General features: G+C 44.1%; 5 protein-coding genes across 8 annotated transcripts; 1 reads left to right on the top strand and 4 right to left on the bottom strand.

Moving 5' to 3' along the window:
- Window positions 1-3648, bottom strand: LOC145710643 (uncharacterized). 2 transcript variants are annotated; one of them, XM_081788439.1, is made up of 8 exons: window positions 3572-3648; window positions 1820-3530; window positions 1687-1768; window positions 1536-1643; window positions 1192-1470; window positions 726-1147; window positions 457-676; window positions 1-376 (listed from the first exon to the last, which is right to left on the bottom strand). In XM_081788439.1, exons 2-8 carry the CDS (start codon window positions 2868-2870, stop codon window positions 124-126), a joined length of 2415 nt encoding a protein of 804 aa, XP_081644565.1. In that variant the 5' UTR covers window positions 2871-3530; window positions 3572-3648; the 3' UTR covers window positions 1-123. The 2 variants fall into 2 exon arrangements, with proteins under 2 accessions (XP_081644565.1, XP_081644564.1); XM_081788438.1 differs by having other exon boundaries at window positions 3576-3648.
- A 53-nt stretch (window positions 3649-3701) lies between these two features.
- Window positions 3702-5824, bottom strand: LOC145710123 (ATP synthase F(1) complex catalytic subunit beta, mitochondrial-like). Its single transcript, XM_081787819.1, has 7 exons — window positions 5663-5824; window positions 5288-5583; window positions 5121-5241; window positions 4949-5071; window positions 4757-4899; window positions 4525-4707; window positions 3702-4482 (listed from the first exon to the last, which is right to left on the bottom strand). The coding sequence occupies exons 1-7, from the start codon at window positions 5793-5795 to the stop codon at window positions 4039-4041; spliced, it is 1443 nt and encodes a 480-aa protein (XP_081643945.1). The 5' UTR covers window positions 5796-5824; the 3' UTR covers window positions 3702-4038.
- Window positions 5825-7725: 1901 nt separating this feature from the next.
- Window positions 7726-11217, bottom strand: LOC145707398 (TGF-beta receptor type-1-like). 2 transcript variants are annotated; one of them, XM_081784917.1, is made up of 10 exons: window positions 10858-11217; window positions 10597-10813; window positions 10396-10547; window positions 10269-10352; window positions 10085-10209; window positions 9846-10035; window positions 9650-9785; window positions 9392-9602; window positions 9090-9348; window positions 7726-8909 (listed from the first exon to the last, which is right to left on the bottom strand). In XM_081784917.1, exons 1-10 carry the CDS (start codon window positions 11188-11190, stop codon window positions 8718-8720), a joined length of 1899 nt encoding a protein of 632 aa, XP_081641043.1. In that variant the 5' UTR covers window positions 11191-11217; the 3' UTR covers window positions 7726-8717. The 2 variants fall into 2 exon arrangements, with proteins under 2 accessions (XP_081641043.1, XP_081641044.1); XM_081784918.1 differs by having other exon boundaries at window positions 10269-10349.
- Window positions 11218-11256: 39 nt separating this feature from the next.
- Window positions 11257-13644, bottom strand: LOC145706616 (alpha-1,3-mannosyl-glycoprotein 4-beta-N-acetylglucosaminyltransferase B-like). 2 transcript variants are annotated; one of them, XM_081784037.1, is made up of 7 exons: window positions 13359-13644; window positions 12911-13306; window positions 12614-12807; window positions 12436-12570; window positions 12012-12240; window positions 11880-11961; window positions 11257-11840 (listed from the first exon to the last, which is right to left on the bottom strand). In XM_081784037.1, the coding sequence occupies exons 1-7, from the start codon at window positions 13627-13629 to the stop codon at window positions 11609-11611; spliced, it is 1539 nt and encodes a 512-aa protein (XP_081640163.1). In that variant the 5' UTR covers window positions 13630-13644; the 3' UTR covers window positions 11257-11608. The 2 variants fall into 2 exon arrangements, with proteins under 2 accessions (XP_081640163.1, XP_081640164.1); XM_081784038.1 differs by having other exon boundaries at window positions 12911-13309; window positions 13362-13644.
- Window positions 13645-14252: 608 nt separating this feature from the next.
- LOC145706615 (superkiller complex protein 3-like) lies at window positions 14253-19544 on the top strand. The gene is made up of 7 exons (XM_081784036.1): window positions 14253-14468; window positions 14682-14746; window positions 14918-15008; window positions 15054-15404; window positions 15594-15960; window positions 16007-18964; window positions 19010-19544. The coding sequence occupies exons 1-7, from the start codon at window positions 14454-14456 to the stop codon at window positions 19165-19167; spliced, it is 4005 nt and encodes a 1334-aa protein (XP_081640162.1). The 5' UTR covers window positions 14253-14453; the 3' UTR covers window positions 19168-19544.
- The last annotated feature ends 6 nt before the right edge of the window (window positions 19545-19550 follow it).

The raw sequence follows: 19550 nt of genomic DNA, 5'->3' as shown, positions 1-19550 counted from the left end.
TAAGAAAATAAGAAATCTTTTATCTAAAAAACTGGCAATAAGTAAAAACTCAAGTAAAAATAGACGGAATGAAGAGAAGAATACAAAAGAAATCAAATTGATGAAACGCGGGCTCGAAATTTTTCACCAACTGTCGTCGGCGTTATCGGCGAAAAAGTCGTTTTGACTTTCCCGTGGCGTTGGAGTAGCTTCTCCGCCGGCAGTTGGGTGAGGATTGTCTTCGTCTTGTTTCCATCGATCGTCAGCGGCGTAATTACGAATTCCAGTGTCGTTCTCAGACGAGTCGTATTCCGATGTCAAGGAGACAGACTTGTTGCTCATTTCGCCGATTATCTCGGACAGAGTTGTATCTGTATCGGCGCCAGATTGAGAGGATCTTTCCAAAGGTCAAGAAAAAAAAAACTATCATTTCAGTTGGTCGGATCTTTATTCAACTATAACTGCTCAAACCTATGCCTGAATGTGTAATCTTGGGTGCTCAGTTTTATTTGAGAACTCTGGCTGTGGCTATAGCTCTCTTTTTCTTCCACTGGAGTCATTTGTCTGACAGTCACAGGAGAGGCCTCCACATGCTGCAGCGTTTGGAAACCCTCCGAACTCTCGCATAAAATTCGATCAAGAGTATCTGACTTCGACTTTGGAGAAGTAAGCGCTGGGACATCCTCGAAATCGCCAACTAAAAATAATATTTGAGCGGTGGATTCTTTCTAGTTTCTGAAGATTACCTTCGTCAAGGTAATCGTCTTCATCTTCGTTATTGATTTCTTCCTCTTGATTCTCATTTTCCCCAAGCTCAGAGAGTTTAAGCTCTTCCATTCGTTCCTCCACCGGTCGATCGTAAAAGATAGGCGAAGATCGGGGACTGGAAGCACGGCTGGGTTTGAAGCTTTTTGACCCGCTGCGGAGCGAAACTTGGGAGACCGAAGCAGATGGTATTTTCTCTTCTAGTTCTGAAGTAGAATGACCGTCACGGGGTGTCTGTAGGGGCTCTGGAGCCTCCTCCTCGATGGAGCCTTTATTTTCAGCAATGATCGCAATGATTTCATCATCAAGTGGCAGTTGAGTAGATGGCAGAGGGGTGGAACTCATGGGAGCATGCTGCGGCCGCGGAGAGATCACCTCAGCAGCAAACTGCACGTTACTTTGTCTTGTGAAATACGTTAACGGGTGTTACTAAAATTCATTTCTTACGGATATGCTTTCGGGCGTTCTGCAGCGATAGATGGAGCCTCGTTCTTGGTCCCTTCAAGATCAGCCCAGCGCGAACGAGCTTTCGATATCAATGAGTCGTCTTTTCCATCACTCTTTGATCTATCGACATCGTGTAGCGAGCTTGATGGAAGAACCCCAGTTGATTGAATTGTTTCCAATTGGAACTTCAATCGCGCTAGTTCCTTTTCTCGATCCAAGCATTTTGCCGAAAGAGTGTGAATAGTTTGCCTTAGCGACGGTACTTCCCGAGCCTGAGCTATTTCAGGATTGAAAAATGCTTGAGACTATAGGGACGCAATTATAACTTTGATCAACCCATGGCTTGATATGTTCCACTATTGATCTCCTGTGCTCTCAATTTTGCAAGCTCTTCTTGCATTTCATTTATTTGTGATCTAGCAGCTTGTAGCTCTCCAGATTCTCGCTGGACACTGACGATAAAGATTTACAAAAGAAAAGTAACTTCGCTCTTACCTTGAATGGGCTGCGCGTTCAGCACTTAGCTCTGCTACAAGCTTTGTATTCTCTCCTCGCAGGCGCGAAATTGTGTCCTTGTCTGAACACAAATTGTCAATTATGAAGTCAGATATTTTTCCTCAAAAAGTACCTTCGTTGAGAGAGGTCTGTTGATCTGTCACTTGTCTTAGGATTCCCTCGGCTTTCGTTCTCGCCAATATTGTTTTCTCTTTTTCAGCTGCATTTTCCGCTTCATATCGCGATATGATACTGTCAACTTGGATTTTGATGATTTGTTTGATTGAGTCTTCTTTCGCGTCAACCTCAGCTGCTTTTTGGAGACTCGCACGCTCGCGTCTTGAGAGTTCTGCATCTTTTTCCTGAATTCGTTGAAGTTCAGAGAGCATTTGCTGTCGTTGCGCGTAGCCTGCTCTTTCCAGCTCGTCGTTACGCGAGTGGATATCCGATACAAGACGTTTTTCTTTTTCGAATGTTTCTTTTCTAATGTGTGAGATTTTCTGATCGCATTCATCTTTGATTCTGACGATTTCTCGCTCGCACTTTAGCCGTTCTTCTTGCCGGATCATTTGTCTGTGATAGTCCATTTCGTCCGTGTGCTGCTTTTTGTATCCTCTTTCGACTTGCTCCTGTATTGCGCTCTTGATCTCTTCGAGGTAGTTGCTGTCGAATTGTGGGCTCCTGGGCTTCGAAAAAGCTTCGTCGATCATCCCCATTCGATCTGCGATCGACAGTCCCGTTGTGCCATCAGTTTGAGTCCTGATCGACTTCATTGCTGGTCTCTCTTCGGCCTTTCTTGCTTCTCGAATGAGATCGATGAGAAACTCGTCGCTAGATTCCATATTCAACAGTTCTGACAAATCGACGGGCGAGAGGATGTCCCGTTCACGTTTCGCCCCACAAGCGGGCAGGAAAACCGACGCTGCTGTGTTCATCCCCTTGTTTCTCATGAATTGGGCGATGAGAGCTATGGCCACACGCTCGTTGACCGTGAAGCCAGACTGGATGGGATCGGCGCCGACGTAGCCATCGCTACGAGCAGTTTTGAGGATTTGAGATCGCAAATTCGACCTGAGATTCCCGTTCGTCCCTTTTCTCGACATGAGAGTGTGAATGTAGTCTTTGAAGTCGTCAACGCCATAGGAAGAATCCGACGAGTAGTCCATTCTAAACAACTCACTCATCAATTCCAGATTAAACTAAATTTAATCACAACTGAACACGATCGACAACACATTCTCTCACAACCAGACTTTGTAACAACTTGCTGAGACATGAAATTTGCCCATGTCGCTTGTCATATTCAACCTTTGCGTAGATAAGATTTTTCTTGTTGGATTCGGCGACACGAGCTGATGATATTAAGTCCAGCCAAGTGTCTTCACCCTCTCGGAAGATTTTAACTCCAAAGAGGGAGTGATAGTTTTCTGGACTTCCGGGATAGAGTTGGAAGTCTACTCCGAAGGAACTCGAAATCGGTTGATTAATAAAAAAGAAATTATCTAATGAATCTGGAAATTGAACCGATCCTGTCGATCGTAACGTTCCATCCTCTCCGCATAAAATGAAAATAAACCAAGAAATGCTCCAATCCTTCATTGCCGAATTCCTTGTAGAAAAGGTCAAAATATGCTTGAACGCATATCTGTTTGGAATCAAAGAAGATGAGGCAATCTTTCACAAGAGTGAGGTAAAGGACTTCAATCGCATGAAGCGTTAGAACAAGGTCTTCCTTGCGACCAAAGTGCTCGTAGAAGTGATTTTCTGCTAGAACAGTGCCTTCGAAATATATTTTGTCCACGGCGCAACTCTGTGACCCTTTCTGGCAGATCTGGCACCCCGCACTAGATTTTAAGTTACCGATGATTGACTACAGTGACCCTACTTGCTTTTCACAGTTCCTTACACTCAGATAAACACTTTCGTCAACCCGGATGCCTCCACCCTTCATTTGCTCATTCTTGATTCATAATTCGGTAATGCAACTTGCAAAGAAAGAGACGTTGATTTGAAGGTTTTTATGAAGGTTTTTCGTTTATTTTTGGTAATGAAGTCAGAAAACCCTTTCCGAAAAGCGTTTTTTGAACGAATTTGGAACACAGATGCGCGGCAACAATCACATTAAGCGCGTTGCCGCACATTTAATAAATAAAAATCATCCTAGAGGTGTGTGATCTCGCTCTTACTCGACCGATGGATTACTTTTTATGAGTCGTCACATTTGGCTTACAGTTAGAAAAGGTAAGCTAAAGAAACATGGGGAACGTTGCGGGGTTACAAATAAATAATGAGGGTCTGAACAAACAGTCTGTTAAAAGGGTACTGAAGTGTTAACAACGCAGTAGGTCAGACTTAGGCAGAGAGCTGTTCAGCCTTCTGCATAACTTCATCGATGTCACCGACCATGTAGAAGGCACCTTCTGGAACTTCGTCGAGCTCACCAGCGAGGATCTGGTTGAAGCCCTTGATGGTGTTGGCGAGGGAGACGTAGACGCCGGGGGTACCAGTGAAGGTTTCGGCGACCTGGAAGGGCTGAGAGAGGAATCGCTGGATCTTTCGGGCTCGGTTGACGGTGAGCTTCTCTTCCTGGGAAAGTTCTCCCATACCCAAAATGGCAATGATATCCTGGAGGGACTTGTAATCCTGGAGGATCTTCTTGACGGCGGCGGCGCAGTCGTAGTGCTCGGCACCGACGACGTGGGGGTCCATGATTCGGGAGGTGGACTCGAGGGGATCGACAGCGGGGTAGAAACCCAACTCGGCGATAGCTCGGGACAAGACAGTGGTGGCGTCCAACTAAAGCTGGAATTAGATTCTGGTTTGAGTGGAAAATCTTACGTGAGAGAAAGTGGTGGCGGGCGAGGGATCAGTCAAATCGTCAGCAGGGACGTAGATGGCCTGGACGGAGGTAATGGAACCCTTCTTGGTGGTGGTAATTCGCTCCTGCATAGCACCCATGTCAGTGGCGAGGGTTGGCTGGTAACCGACAGCGGAGGGGATTCGACCGAGGAGGGCAGATACCTGAACGAGTCAACACGTTATATTCAAGCTTTTCGCGTTTTCGCATTACCTCGGAACCGGCCTGGGTGAATCGGAAGATGTTGTCGACGAAGAGCAACACATCCTGGCCTTCCTGATCTCGGAAGTACTCGGCGACGGTGAGACCAGTGAGGGCAACTCGGGCTCGAGCTCCTGGGGGCTCGTTCATCTGACCTAAATTAGAAATAAATATCCCGATAGAAGACTCAGTTGTAGATCTTACCGTAGACGAGGGCGACCTTGGAGCCGGGTCCATCGACCTTGATGACACCACCTTCAATCATTTCGTGGTAAAGATCGTTTCCTTCTCGGGTTCGTTCACCGACACCAGCGAAGACGGAGTAACCTGGAAAGATGAAATAGTGGGCGAGCAGAAATAAGACTAATAAACGTACCACCGTGAGCCTTGGCGACGTTGTTGATCAGTTCCATGATAAAGACAGTCTTGCCGACTCCAGCACCACCGAAGAGACCAATCTTACCACCCTTGGAGTAGGGGGCGATCAAGTCGACGACCTGTAAAGTGGGTTGAAAACGAGATAAGTTGTTTTGAATGGATTACCTTGATACCAGTTTCGAGAATCTCAGCAGCACCCTCGGTATCGGTAAGAGCGGGGGCGTCAGCGTGGATGGGAGCGTAGTGCTCGGTGTTGACGGGGCCTCGCTCATCGATGGGCTCACCAATGACGTTGATGATTCGGCCAAGAGTGGCGGGGCCGACGGGGACCTTGATTGGGGCACCAGTGTCGACGACGTTCTGGCCTCGGACAAGTCGCTCGGTGGCATCCATAGCAATGGTTCGGACGGTGTTCTGACCCAAATGCTGGGCGACTTCGAGGACGAGTCGGGATTCTCGGCCTAAATATGGGAATAAAATAATGAATCAGAAATTATTAGAAATCTTAAGGTAAGAATTAGGCCTGGAAAGTTTGCTTACCCTCAACCTCAAGGGCGTTGAGAATTGGAGGTCGTCCCTCTTCGAACTGAACATCGACGACGGGACCGATGACGGCGACGACCTGGCCAGTGATGTGGCGCTGAGCAACGCGCGATACCGATCGGGACAACATCTATAAAAATCACCTTTTAATTTTCTGAAGGTTGGAAATTTTCATAGCACAGGATTTTTTTTCGAGGAATCTCTAAGAGGCGCCGTCTCTTATTAATTATTGGACAAGAATTTTTGGGTAAAAATGACCGAAGAAAAAAAAATTAATAAAAAGTGACATCCCGAACCATTTTAGGAATTTCCACGATTCGAGCTCTAGAATTTTACTCCAGGAAAATAGAAAGAATACGCTGTTTGAATTGGTTATTAGCGGGGAGGCAGCACAGAAACCCGAGCTCGACCAATGAGCGTGGGCGGTTCGGCGAGGCAGTTTGCGCTCGACGCGAAAAAATGGTTCGATCCGACGAAAACACGATAGAAATCGAAGGTCGCTACTATGCTAACTTTTTCGTTAACTTTCTCTCTTTCTGAAATCTCGCGAATTGAAAAAAGTGTCTGAGGGATTGGGAGGGCGGCGATGTGCTCTAGTGCTGTGATGGGCTATCGAATGGGAAAATATTGCGTGGGCGGATTCCTGTTCTAGAATCTCAGTGGACGCGCATTTCGCGCCGGCCGCATTTAGCGCGAAAATTCGCCTGATTCTTACAGTCAGATTTACCCCACTCGATCTCTCGAGAATCGAATGTGCCAGAAAATAAACCATCGTTTCACTAATTTCAGATTATATGACGTTTTATTGAGCCTATCTGAATATTAACCGGTTCAAACTTTCAAACTAAAACAAAAACCATGTTTTTCAGTTTTCTCCAGTATTTTTTCAATTAGAATATTTTTATCGATTTCTTATTTATTTAATATTCGAGTATAAAACAATACCATTAAAAACGAAATGAAAATGGTAATCCGAAATTTCTGTTCATAAAAAATAGATTTTAACATCAAAAATCGTTCTCTATGACGCTAAAATGCTCGATGAAGACATCACTCTTCCACTTTTTTACGTTAAAATCGACTACATAGACATTGACGAGCGAAAAACGCATCTTACCGACCTTGTGTTAGCTGGAGCTCTTTAGATTTGTGACTGAAAAGTGAAAATTTTGCCCAGTCAATAAGGGATGTTCTAGAAGATCGCGGCGAAATGGGAAAATCTCTCAAAATGCGCAAAATCACAGAAGGAAGTTTTCTATCGCAAAGGTCAAATAAAAAAGCGCACTTAGTAAGTGCCACCTACGATGGGAAATCCATCCCAGAATGAGACCAAACAAAAGAGTCGATTTTTCACTTTTTTAAAATACGAAGTCAGTCGAAATCATGGAAAAGTAAAATGGAAAATATATTCTCAGAGGAAAAAAGAAAGTATGCAGTTTGAGTTCTCGCTCTTGAAATTCTCTTCGCTCTTTTCTTGGAGTTTGACTTCGGTTTGACAGGCCAGTTCACATCGAATTCGCTCTTCTGCGATCTCCTTCAATTTGGCTTGTCTTTTCAAGACTCTTTCTCTCTCTCTTCCGATGAAGCGCTCTCAACAATTTCTGTTCGCTTTTGTTCCTCAGTATTCTCATCTTCGAAACTGTCGTCAATGACGATCACTTCCTCGCACGCAACATTCTTGACTTCTACGACTTGTGTAGTCTCATTCGCACACTCTCTTTCTCGTTGCTCTGGCTCTCGCTCAGTGTCTTCATTAGCCGGCGGTTTCTCTTCTTTCGCATCATTCGTTTCCGATCGCTCTTGATTAGTGCACTCCTCCATGCTTTCAGCATTCTCCTTTTTCCTCTTCTTTGACCTCATTCTCATCGACTTCTACTTTTGGTGTCTTCCTTCCAAAAGTCGAGTCGATTTCCGCATCACTAAATATCGAGTAAAATCCTTTCAAAAACCCTGAACTCACTTTTCTCAAGTTTTTCAAGCTCCGCGATTCTAGCGCTTTTCATCCTCCTCGATTTTTTCCGAGCGCCATCTAAATAGAAATAACGGTGACTGACTGAGTTGAAGCGTCTATTTATAAATATTTTACAGGAAGGATGGGTGTGGAACATCATGAGCAAAAAGAGCAGGTCTGGGCTCGGCAACCTGAGTACAGGGTCAGGCTCAGGGTCAGGGTTCGAAAAATTTTTCTCGATATTTTCTCAGGAACTCAGGTCAGGGTTTCTCACTCAGTCAGGTACTCAGGGTACTCAGTCAGGCCTGCTCAGGCTCAGGAACTCAGGTCAGGGTCAGGTGCCTGACTCAGGCCAAAACACAGGGTTTTTTCCATACATAAAAACTTTAATAATTTCATTTTTCCCAAATAACTTACAATCTTAAAGTCCTATAATCACAAAATCCCCATAAGATTGAAAATAGCTGTATTTTGACCCCCTTGACCATGCAAATTGACCCTTTTATGTTCTTTTTTTCGTCAACTCAGGCCCTGTGTGAGCAACTCAGGCCTGTTTTTTAACTCAGGTCAGGGTCAGGCTCAGGGTTTTTTTTTCTTGAGCCTCGATTTTACTCAGGCACACAGGTCAGGGCCTGTGTACTCAGTACTCAGGGGCCTGACTCAGGGTTTTTCTCAGGTCAGATTGCCGAGCCCAGGAGCAGGTATTTTTTCAAATACAATCATGAAAAAGCGCTCGTTAAATTTTTAAATTTTTGTATAACGAAAATAAGAAAATCAAATCAAATCACTAGAGTCTTTTTTTTCAAAGTTTTTTGTTTCCTGAAAGTGGGAATGAAATGTATAAATGCTTGAACAAACGTAGAGAATGGCTCTTTAGGGAAGCAGAATATAAATAATAATAGTCATTTCTAGCAGAAGCTAGGAACTTTAAGGTCTTTTTTGTTTTGCGAAAAAGAGAGACATACAAGAAAAATAAAAAAGAAGAGGCGAAAGTATAGCAGAAGTTTTTTTTTTTGAGAAGTTTAAAAGTTTTGAGACTTGTAGAGAAGATGTTTTCACGGTTTGGCAGTTTGGGTTGAGAAACGTGATAAAATGAACACTTTAGCGGTTCGATTGAAGTGGGTCATTTACAGTTAGCAGAGGTATGAGATCCTTTTTGATTCGGAGCGCTTTGAGCCGCGTCGCCGGCTTTTCCGTCCAGCACTCGTTCACGATGCCGACCAGAATGTCGAGCCGGTTTTCGGAGGAGGGAGCTTCGTTTGCACCAGTTGAGAGTCTCTCCGAAATCGTGCTCTGAAATTAGTCGCTACTCTCTTGCAATTATAAGCCAATTTATGAAATGATTATCATTTCTGACTAACTAAATTTCATTTCTATTGTATGTCGCAGCGAATCATGTCGCTAATTAGCCAATCAGCGGCCGAGGCTGGCTTCCCTTCTGAAAGGACGTAAATTCGTAAATTGGACAATTACCGGAATGGGGGGCCTTTGGCGTTGATCAACAACGATCCTTTTCATATCAGGAATAGTGGGTTCAGACTGGACCATTCCGTCGTATGGCTGCTGGTACTCGGGCACGGACTCTGCATCAGAGCCGAAGAAGCCGACTGTTCGGTTGAGCAGTTCCCAGAGCACCAAAGCCGTTGAGTAAATGTCCGCCTTCGTCAGATCCATAAAAGGATTGAAAAGCTCGTTCTGCACTTCCAGCTTGAGAAACTCGGGCGCCACGTACCTCAATTCAAAATTCAAAGCTCGCAATTCAAGTTCTTGCTTACCTAACAGTTCCAACAGTGGACATTTGAGCAACAGCAGAAGGGGTCAGCTCAGACTCGACAGAGCCCGCCAGAATCGTCCCATTCGGGCCACATTCACAGGCAAGGCCCAGGTCAGCGATGCAACACTGGAAGTCCTTCGTCACGAGAATATTCTTCGATTTGATGTCGCGGTGGGCAATTGTTCGCTTTTTCGTGACAAGCCCGTCGATTTCTTACAGATCACTCAGTTTCCAAAAAAATCCCAATTTCTAAACGAACCTTGATGAAGATGATGAAGACCAGAGACAATCGAAAACGCCATGTTCACGCACATTTCTTCGGTTAGAACATTACTCGACAGGAAGTCGTAGAGCGAGCCATTTTCGTGATAATCAGTCACCAACCAGAGTTCGGTCTAGTTTTTTGTTGTTCATGCTTTTCATATTCGCAAATAATTGAACTAAACAAAACTTACAGCGACGCCGTTATCTCGATTGTCCGCGGCGATGAATCGCAAAATGTTCGTATGCGCCAGCGATTGGGTGTTGTAAAGCTCGACTTCGCGTTTCCAGGAGTCTTCTTCTTTCGTGTGGAATTTCTTGACCGCGACGAATTGCGTCTTGTACTCTCCTTTGTACACAGTGCCGTATCGGCCCTTCGCCAGCCTGATTTTTGCAGAGTTACATTCCTTGTCGCAAGAATAAACGATCTTACTTTTCAAGTTGCTTTATTTCCCGGGCGATAGTTCGTTGGACACAAACAGGCGCACCTTGCCCTGATCCAGACGTGTCTTCCTCGTGGCTTCCATTGTGTAGAATGGTGATGTCTGTTCGATCGTTCTAATTTATGCAGTATTAGTAAGAGAATAGAATATGACGATCTTTGTGAGTGTACTTACGGAGTCACCAGGTTCGCCAGAAATCATGTCGACGGGATTGTAAGGTCCGTTTGTAGACGGCAAATTAATCATATTGCAGCACTTCAATTGGCTCTTATTGAAACCGGAAAAAGAAAGAAACACTTACTGTGCCGAAGACTGAAAGAGCGAGCATTCTTGCGCGATCTGGGTATCTCCGATATGTACAGAACGAGAGGAAGATCGTGAGAAGGATGGAAACGACGATTATGTACAGTGCGTCTTTCGCGTTTTTGTATTGACGGTCTTTCCAAAACAAACCTTGATAAAAATTAAAATCAAGGAAGTAAAGACAAAGGGACTATCTTACTTTCGAGCTTGGTTTGCTTCAAATCATTACAAAACTGGGGATCTTCTTTTTCATCCGTTCGGGGGCACCAACTTGCATCGTCGCACACTTCTGCAGTTCGATTGCAGCAGTAAACGTCGCGTTTGTTGAGTGACTTGCAGGTCTGGGGGAAGTGGTCTTCGTTGTCGTCGATGATTGTGCATTCCCACGTGATTTTGATCGCGTTGTAGACGTTATTCTTGTAAAATGAACGATTAATAAACGTCTTGCAAAGCTACTTACGAATCCGGATGATTGACCATCAACGTAGACATCTTTCTTGCAAACTCCTTTGGGATGAATTTTCAGGTCGATCGCGCAAGCAGTGTCGTTGACGATGTGAACGCCGCTGTAATTGCCTTCTATGCCTCTCGAATCTTTGTGATACTGAATTCGACGACACTTGCTATTGGCATCGTTGCTCTTTGGATCGGAGCTGTCCATGCCGCAGCGGCATACAAGCAGGTTCGTGTCTTTTTCGTTGGCGGGATTGACTTGCGACGATTCTAGAGTCGTGTCTTGCTCGGGACTTGCGAGGGCAAGACCAACCAGGGAGGCCATAGCGGGAAGCCACATATTCCGTCCATACACACGTTGCCTTGTCACTCTACAGAAAGAAAATGAAGTTTTTTTGGTCTCAAGACTTCTTATTGTACAGGACAAGGGTTTGAGCACCAGAACTTTCACAGAGCAGGAGCTAGTGGTTGTGTTAATATTGGGAACGGGCAGTTTAGTTTTTTCTTTTTTGAAAACTAAAGCGTACATAACTTGAAAAAATTCTATTTCGGCAAGAATGTGTAATAAAAACGGGAAATAGAAAAAAAATGTAACGAAAACTAAAAACAATATTCGAAGACAAAAAGAGGGTTGAAGAAAGTGGATTGAATTGATTCTGCAATGAAAATTAAATAAATATACAACAATTAAGTTTCGGCTGAAAAAAAACAAAGATCAACGGTAAAACTTTGGCACTGTTGCTTACTGAGACAGCAACTTATACAGTAGTGACTGTTATGTCATAAATACAAAGCCAGTAAGACGAAGTGGAGTGGATTTTTAACAGGAGTGACTTTGCGCGGACTGGCTTTTCGAGGGCTTTTGTAAAACGACCATCACTACCAAAGCTTCCCAGCAGCTCACCATCTTCCGCGCGTGTATTTCTGGCGTCGTATTCCGCGAGTTCACGGTCGAAAAGAGATACTGTCGACTCTTCAGGCATTATGTCACTAAAGCAATATTTAATCAGCGAGATTAATTTAGCTTACTTTGGATTCTGCTCTCCTCCAGTGAGAACGGTTATTTGGGAGACGTCGAGCTCATCAGCAAAGTTGAGAATAATAAAAGAACCTTGAAAAGAAGATATTTTCAATGCTGAATATGATTTTTGCGCGAAATACCGTCGTCAAACTCGGTTCCCCAAAAATAAGCCTTGTTTTGCCAAAAACGCTCCAAAGTGAATTTCTTGTAAGCTGGAATGTTTGTGAGCATGGATGAGAGTTCAGGGCTGCGGCTGCTTGTCACTTTGCCCTTCTTTGGCGAGAAGGAAGCATCTCTTAGGTTTTGAACTTTGCCGTTCAAACTGGAATGCTTGCCGACGTGTTGGAATTGTGACGGTTTTTTCGTGCGCTGAAATCAAAAATTATCGATCCGTCGAATCATCATAAACATAGACTGGCGCAAACATCAATAATCAGCAAATATGAAAATTGAGGCCAAATGATATCGCCAGACCCTTATCTTACTTTACCAAAAGAACGCGAAGGAAGTACCTAATTGCCTGGGGAAATCTGTATCTTGATGTTTAAACCTTACAAAGCTAACCTTAATTTTGTGTTTCGCTGTTGTGCAATCCTTGTCACTTTTCTCCGGGCTACAGACTTTCGTGGAAAGATAATTGTCCAGCAGCCAGTCGACTGGTTTCTCTTTGTAAAAGAGCATTACGAAGTTCGCCAATCCCTGCAACACACAGTTTTAATTACAACAGATCAAAAGAACTCACCCTCAAGTCAGAGTCGCGAAAACACTTGCCGATGAAGCCCAAGTTGCTGAATTCAAGCATGAACCATCCTCGAGGCTCATTCATGATTGATTTGTCGATGAAGGTTAAAAAGTCTGGCTTGGCAATGATGTCATCTTCGAGTTGAATGTAGAACTTGGATTTTCCCAGTGAATAGCTCCATAGAAAGAGGTAGTCTATCAAAATCATTATTTTACTTTTTTGATTTAAAAAATGAAGAATTTATATATTGTAAATTGGGCTGTTATATGGGTACTGTATTAGGTTCGAGCCTCGAACCTAAGTTTTGCTTCCTGCGCCATTTCTTCCTTTCTGGGCCATCCCCGAACGAGTTAATATTGGATTCATCAATTTCCGCCCAGTTCGGATAGTAATCAGCCGGCGGAGAAATGACCTTGATCGGCTTCCCAGGAAGCCTCGCCTGAATGTCTGCGTAAATCCCCTTCACCAGCTCTTCGTTTTCGTCGCCGACGTAGATGACGATGCCGAACTTCCCTTTGAAGTTTTTCGTTCCTTCGACGATTGAGTCGAGCGTTTCTAGCAAGTAGCTATGTATTTCTCTGCTGACGGTCGGAATGCCGAGCAAGTAGTCGACATCGATTGCGTCTGGTCCAAGATCCACGAGGGGAGTGAAAGAAAACTCAGAGGGCAGATGATCGAGAAACTCCGCCGGCCCTAGTTGATTAAAATGGTTGAAGAGGATAGAACTCAAGAATTTAAGACTTACCAGGAAAGGAGATAGAAGAAAGCGAGGACTTGAGGTTCTGAATTCCCCTGAGTTCTAGTTTCGTGTGATTGAGGCGAGTGAGCTTGTCGAGTCCATTTGAAATGAGTTCTAGTTTCGAGGAGGTGTATCGTTGCACGCGCTCGATATCTTGGATCGCATTGCGCAGGTGGCGTACCTTTTCGTCTGTATCGTTTGTGTAGACCTTCCACAGAACGATTGTGAAAAGAATTACGAAAAGGAAGACTTGACCCCGGTTGTAAATTCCTCGCATTCACTTAGATACTCAAGTTCGAGCTGCAAGTTAGTAACTATCTCTAAGTTTGTTTATAAGTGCGTGGGAACTAAAATTCACGCTCTCTGCGTTTCAGAATCTCTCTCGATATAAACAATCTTACTTAATTCTTGCGTTAGCGAGTTTTCAACCGATTCCTTGTCGCTTGGCAAATATTCTCATAAATACTGCGTTTCGTTAAAATTCACGCTTTCGTCAAGTTTTTCATAATTCGATTCACGATCATCTAAAAAAGCAAAACTAGAGAATTTTTGTTTGATTGTTGCTCTTGGAAAGTTAAACGGTTGCGCTTTTAATAAAATATTCAAAGCAAAGGCCTTTCAAAGGGGCTTGATTAATCATTAACACAAGTAGATATAGACATTCTAGCGCTGGCACAACTTCAATGATCAATTTCTGCCCCGTTCCTTTTCGTGACGAAGATTTCAGCCTTTTGAAGCAGCAATTCTATATTTTTCGGGTCGCTTCGCTGCCGGAATTCTTTTTGAACTCGACTGTAATTTATTGGATATTTACTGTTTTAAACAGAGCTGCATTGATAGTAATAAGGATATATCCACGATTCCTGTACGCCCAAGCTTGATCGCTCATTTTTAATTCTTTCGTTACTTTCAGACACTTCTTGTAAAGTTGAAGAGTTCTCGCTCTCATCCTTCAGCAGTTCCGCACGTATTCAATCAAGTACTTCTCTCTCCTGCTTATTTCTGGAAATCCGGGGTCGCCCGACGAGCCCCGACCAATCATAACGCGTGGAGAAAAAATATCGACCCTTGCGCCGAAGCAGGAGATCTCCAGATCGGCTCATGGCCTCCAAGACTGTAAGTGTTTGGCTGATACTGCACTTTGTTCCTAAAACGAAGAGAAAGTTATAGCTTCTGAATACAGTAGTGCCCAAAGTTTCTCTAATTCGGTAGTTTATCATTTCCAAATAAATCGACCTAAAGAGATCGATAAATATGAAGAAAGGCATCGATTTCGATTTAAGATTTTTAAAAGAGTGTAACATTATTAAAACTTTATTTTCTATTCAGATAAAGGCGGCTCTCAAACGCTGCCAGGATGCGATCTCGAACAATGAATGGGTAGACGCCACGAGGTTAGTTTCTGTCTAAGTGACTTTTAAAGTAAGCCAGCTGCAAATGTCAAATAGAATAGTACATAATCTAACGGGAGAATACACTCCAACTTCTAGTTACTAGCAGACACATTCAAAAAAGCAACCGACTTGTTGAAGTCAACAAAGACCAACTCTTAACAAAATCTTCAGAGAGGTCGACCTTGTGCTCTCTTTTGAACCAGCAAACTACGTCGCCCGATTGTTCAAAGGCAAAATCTTGACCGAGAAGCAATCATACAAGGTTTGCCTTTTCCGTAAGTCCAAATTCTACTGTTTATTTACTCAGGCTGCAGAGGGCATCTACGAAAGCTTAATCAAAGAAGAACCTTCCAAAATCCAAGCTTATCTCGGCCTGACGCATCTTTACAAAGCAAGCAAGGAGTTCCAAAAGCTACTCGATGCAAACTGCGCGATCTTATTTGGAAGTGACAAGTTTGGAAAATATGACAGACGAAGCGCGCTGCTTGCTGACTCGCTGGACTTGGCGAGTAGCCTTGAGAACTGGCCTGTGTACTTTCGGGTTTACCGTGAGCTCGAAGATCCAAAGCGACTTGAGCTGCTCCACGAGACATGGGAGAGGGTTCCGTTTCAGATTCTCACGGAGAATGGCGTCATGCCTCCAACTGCTCGCTCAAAGGTAAAACTGGAAGGGGAACAGCATCAAGAATCGAATTTTCGAACAGACTAATTTCTTATTTCGAATCGTTAAAAGAAATAGAATAGTGACACCAACATTTTTTTTAGAAAGTTGTATCCTTAATTTAGTTTATTTGCGTGCGAGAGTCTTTTACTGTTAAAATATTTATAAAAACAGCTTCCTTTTCAGAAACACGCAGTTTTTTCACTATGGCTAAATGGAAGTGTCGACGAAGAAGCCATCCCTCCTGAATGGATGGAACAATACGAGTACGAAAACGGAAAACGAACGTTCCTGGAATCAGAGCACACATTGAAACGCGTCAGCACAATGCTCAAAAGTCTAAAAGATCCTACCAATGAAGTCGACTACCATAAATGCGCTGTCACATGTCGTCAAGAGCTCCAAGCTATTGAAAAATTTAACTTTATCATTGCGCGAAAAAATCTGGCGGGAAGAGATATCGATAACAGTTTTGTCGTCTTCTTTAAATCAAAGGAAATGGCAAAGATGCTGAAAATCATTATTCTCGAGCTGACTCTCTTTAGATCTACAGGTGATCATTCTAACTTAATATTTCCTTTGTTTCAACTCATTTTCAGACCTCTATACTGCCGAAGAGATTCTAAAAGAAGACCGAGAAGAGGCTGCGTATGACGTTTACCGCACAGAGTTTAAATACCAAAAAGGTGCATTAGAAAACGAAGATCAAAAACAGATCGACTACAAACAGTTCATTCTTCAGCTCACCCCAACAATCCCATTTCAACTAAAAGACTTCATTAATAGTAAAACACTGCCATGCATCAAAGCGAAGTGGCTGATCAAGCTCAACTATTTGGACGTCGCCACCGAGCTTTTAAAAGAAGACGCAACGAAGAGCTACCTGAAGACGAAACTCGAGGGCATCATTGCATACAAACATAGGGAAATCAAAGCCGCCAACAAACTCCTGCTAAAATCGGCGAAAGAGAACACGAATGACTGGGAGACGTTCTACTACATTGGTTTAACCTATCTAGATCTAAACGACGATGTCAGAGCAGTCAAATGTCTCAAAAAGAGCAACCAGCTTCAATTCAACCTTGCGAGCTTCGAATTGCTGTCCGAGTACCTCCCGCCGGCCGAATCCTTGAGTCTTTTAGAGTCTGCGCCTGAATTCTACCAGAAACAACCGTTTATAATGAAGCGATTGGCGATTGCTTACCTGGAGCTTCGGAAGTACGAGCAAGGGATGAGAGTTTACCAGAAGCTGTCAACGATCGCTAAGGATAAAAATCCAACTTTTCTTGACGGTCTTGGCAACTGCTACGCTGGAATGGGCAGCTTTTCCGCCTCGATACGAGCATTTCAGAAGGCGCTAGAACTGACAACAGACGAAGAACAAGAAAATCACATTCTCCTTCGATTAAGTCAAATGCAGCAGGCGAATTTGGACCTTCCTGGAGCTCTGGAAACGCTTGATATCCTCGTCGAGCGGAAATACCGCCTTGCGTACATAGAACAGGCGCAAGTTTGGACGAGCATGGTCAAGGACTACTTTGAGAGGTGGCTACCTGGTCTTGGTGGGCAATACGCCCAGTACGCGCTTGAGTCTATCAGCCGTGCATTAAAGTCTGGATATGAAAACTCTGCGTTTTTGTGGAAAAAAGCAGCTGATATCTTTCAACTTGTTGCGTCAAACACTGAAACAATCGAGCTAAAAGTCCCTGTTCTTTTTACCAACAAAAGTTTGGCCGAAGATTGCGACTCAATCGAATCGAAAAACTGCGCCCAACTGGCAATTCAATGCTATAGAAAAGTACTGATCATCTTGCCTGATGAGCCGCGAGCTATTTCTGACCTCTCTATGGCCTACCATCGCGCTGGAGATGGCCAGAAAGCTCTGTTCTTCGCAAAGAAGGCAATCGTTCTCTCTAGCAAGCTTCACTTAAGCAGAAGAGCACAGCTGTGGAATCGACTAGGAGTTATTTCTTCAGAAAAAGATCCCAAACTCGCCCAGCACGCATTTTGCCACGCGATCGAAAGCGAGCACGATTTCACGGAAGCCTGGTCGAATTTGGGCATCTTGTACTTCAACCAGGAAAATCTGCGCATGTCGAATCAAGCGTTCAGCCGCGCACAAAGTGCAGATCCGGAAAACGCACAGGCTTGGAATGGCCAGGCCGAAATTGCACGAGCGATCGCCGATCCAGACTCTGTCGATCTGTCACGTCACTCTGCAGAGCTCGCCTCTCGCCAGGCTGCCCTGGCGTATGCATTTTACATCGCCAAGAACATTCATAACCAGAGCGAACAGATAATCGTCAACGCGTTAACTCACATCTTAAAAGCCGCCAACACTTACCCCTTGACTCCAAAAGAACACAAAGTCCACGCGGTTTTGGCTGAAAAACTCAAGCACCACCATTCCGCTGCAGAAGCCTGGAAACAAGCTGGAGAAAAAATTCACAGCGCTAGGAACTATGCCAAAGCTGGTTATTTAGCTGAAGCGCTGGAGTTAATCGAAGAATTCGACGATTCCGAAGTCGAGGAAGAAAACTTTCAAATCGGTAATATTTTGATGCAATGCGATGAGGTTGCTTTGGCTGGGGAATTCTTTAAAAAAGTTCTCGCCAAAAATCCAAGTCATCAGCTGGCGAAGCTGTACTGTGGTCTAGCGCATGTGAAGCAAGGCCTGATCAATGAAGCGAAGACTTACTTGTTCGAAGTTTTCACCAGAGCACCTTCTTTTATCAAGCAACAGGCGATCAAGTATCTTTCTGTTGTTGGCTGGCTTGAACAAGACCAAGAGCTCATGGATGCAGTCGCGAAAGAAGCTTCAAAACTCCCCGAAGATAGAGATGTGGCTGTAGAAATCAATGTCCGAGCAGCGGTAGTCCGTGGCGATCTCAATAAAGCAAAGGCGCTGTGTGGCAAAGCGATACTTCGAAATCCACTGAATCAGAAACCAAGAGTTCTTCTGGCGAAACTTTTGCTGAAACACGAGCAGATAAATGCAGCTATTCCATTTGTTATCCACGATGACACGAACCCGAAGAACATTTCCATCGCTTCCTCGACGAAACTCGCGATGGTCGGGCGAGCCGGTTTCAAAGCGCACAAAGCAATTGCAGCTGCGAGACACAAGTGCCCGTGGGACGTAAAGATCAAAAACGCATTTGCTGCCAGCTTCGACAATGTGAAAGCAGCGGAACATTTGCGAGCTTTCGGAAGGGAAGTAAACAATGAGAACATTACTCGCGTCGAAAAAGTTCAAGAACTATATTTTAACGAAATCGCCGCTGGACCATATGATGCCTGGAACGTCTGGGCACTTTGTGGATTGATGCGAATATCGGGATGTGTGCATTCTGACATTTCAAAGGAAGTAGCTCGTCGACTGGAGAATGACGAGATCGCAGAGGAGCTGCACATACCGGTTCTAGCGACACTAGCCGCTCTAGCAAAGCAAGGCGAGGAACTGGTCCTTCAAAACACCCCTATCAATGTTACGACGATCATGATGCTCATGGAAGACAATGAAGAAAATCTTCCTAACTGGCTACCGGATCTAATGGGTAAGAGTCACTTAATGAACCCGAAAGACATAATATCCTTTTCAGCAACCAAGGCAAAGTCGGATAACATGCCAGAAGAAGCGTTAAAAGCACATCTGCTTGGATTCGATGCTTCCAAAGCGAACAAATATAAAGTTTTTGAGGTTCTTGTCGAAGCAATGGCGTTGATCAAGGCCGGAGGCGATGAAAAGGAAAGAGTTTGAGTTGAATTACCAGTTATCACTGTTGAGAATAGCCTCTTTGTAAACTCTAAAAGGAAAACTGCATCGAGATCAGTGAGCTTCTACTCAAGAAGCTCAGTGACTACGAGCGATCCCAGCCGATGGGCCGCTTTTTTGAGGGATTGCTGGCCATGTATTCTGGAGACGAGCCTAAAGGCTTGTCCATTCTTGGCAAGCTAAGCCGTCTCCGCGGCTCTGGCGCCTGGAAATCAGCTACAAGATACTTCCTCACTGGCTTTTATCAAAAGAACCCGAAGATGGCAAAGAAGCTTAAAGACCTGTTCAAAAATGAGGATCCCAACGATCCGTTTTACGACTATTCCAAAAAAGTTCATGGCATTGAGTAATAAACATGTATTTCATTC

Source organism: Oikopleura dioica, chromosome XSR, assembly GCF_907165135.1.
Source record: "Oikopleura dioica chromosome XSR, OKI2018_I68_1.0, whole genome shotgun sequence".
NCBI lineage: Eukaryota > Metazoa > Chordata > Appendicularia > Copelata > Oikopleuridae > Oikopleura > Oikopleura dioica.
This window is presented reverse-complemented; position numbering and strand designations above follow the sequence as displayed.

Excerpts from the sequence above, each read along its gene's own strand:
- LOC145706615 (XM_081784036.1), top strand. Across the intron at positions 15,961-16,006 it reads GACTCTCTTTAGATCTACAG|ACCTCTATACTGCCGAAGAG; the intron begins GTGATCATTCTA and ends ACTCATTTTCAG. Across the intron at positions 18,965-19,009 it reads CTGGCTACCGGATCTAATGG|CAACCAAGGCAAAGTCGGAT; the intron begins GTAAGAGTCACT and ends TATCCTTTTCAG.
- LOC145710123 (XM_081787819.1), bottom strand. The coding sequence starts at position 5,795 with ATGTTGTCCCGATCGGTATCGCGCGTTGCTCAGCGCCACATCACTGGC. Across the intron at positions 4,708-4,756 it reads TCACCCAGGCCGGTTCCGAG|GTATCTGCCCTCCTCGGTCG; the intron begins GTAATGCGAAAA and ends TGACTCGTTCAG. Across the intron at positions 4,483-4,524 it reads CCGCCACCACTTTCTCTCAC|TTGGACGCCACCACTGTCTT; the intron begins GTAAGATTTTCC and ends TTCCAGCTTTAG.
- LOC145707398 (XM_081784917.1), bottom strand. The coding sequence starts at position 11,190 with ATGTGGCTTCCCGCTATGGCCTCCCTGGTTGGTCTTGCCCTCGCAAGT. Across the intron at positions 9,603-9,649 it reads TCTTCATCATCTTCATCAAG|AAATCGACGGGCTTGTCACG; the intron begins GTTCGTTTAGAA and ends GTGATCTGTAAG. Across the intron at positions 9,349-9,391 it reads TCCACTGTTGGAACTGTTAG|GTACGTGGCGCCCGAGTTTC; the intron begins GTAAGCAAGAAC and ends TTTTGAATTGAG.
- LOC145710643 (XM_081788439.1), bottom strand. The coding sequence starts at position 2,870 with ATGAGTGAGTTGTTTAGAATGGACTACTCGTCGGATTCTTCCTATGGC. Across the intron at positions 1,769-1,819 it reads ACAGACCTCTCTCAACGAAG|ACAAGGACACAATTTCGCGC; the intron begins GTACTTTTTGAG and ends ATTTGTGTTCAG. Across the intron at positions 1,644-1,686 it reads GAACGCGCAGCCCATTCAAG|TGTCCAGCGAGAATCTGGAG; the intron begins GTAAGAGCGAAG and ends CTTTATCGTCAG.
- LOC145706616 (XM_081784037.1), bottom strand. The coding sequence starts at position 13,629 with ATGCGAGGAATTTACAACCGGGGTCAAGTCTTCCTTTTCGTAATTCTT. Across the intron at positions 12,241-12,435 it reads CAGCGAAACACAAAATTAAG|CGCACGAAAAAACCGTCACA; the intron begins GTTAGCTTTGTA and ends TTTTGATTTCAG. Across the intron at positions 11,962-12,011 it reads GGGAACCGAGTTTGACGACG|GTTCTTTTATTATTCTCAAC; the intron begins GTATTTCGCGCA and ends CTTCTTTTCAAG.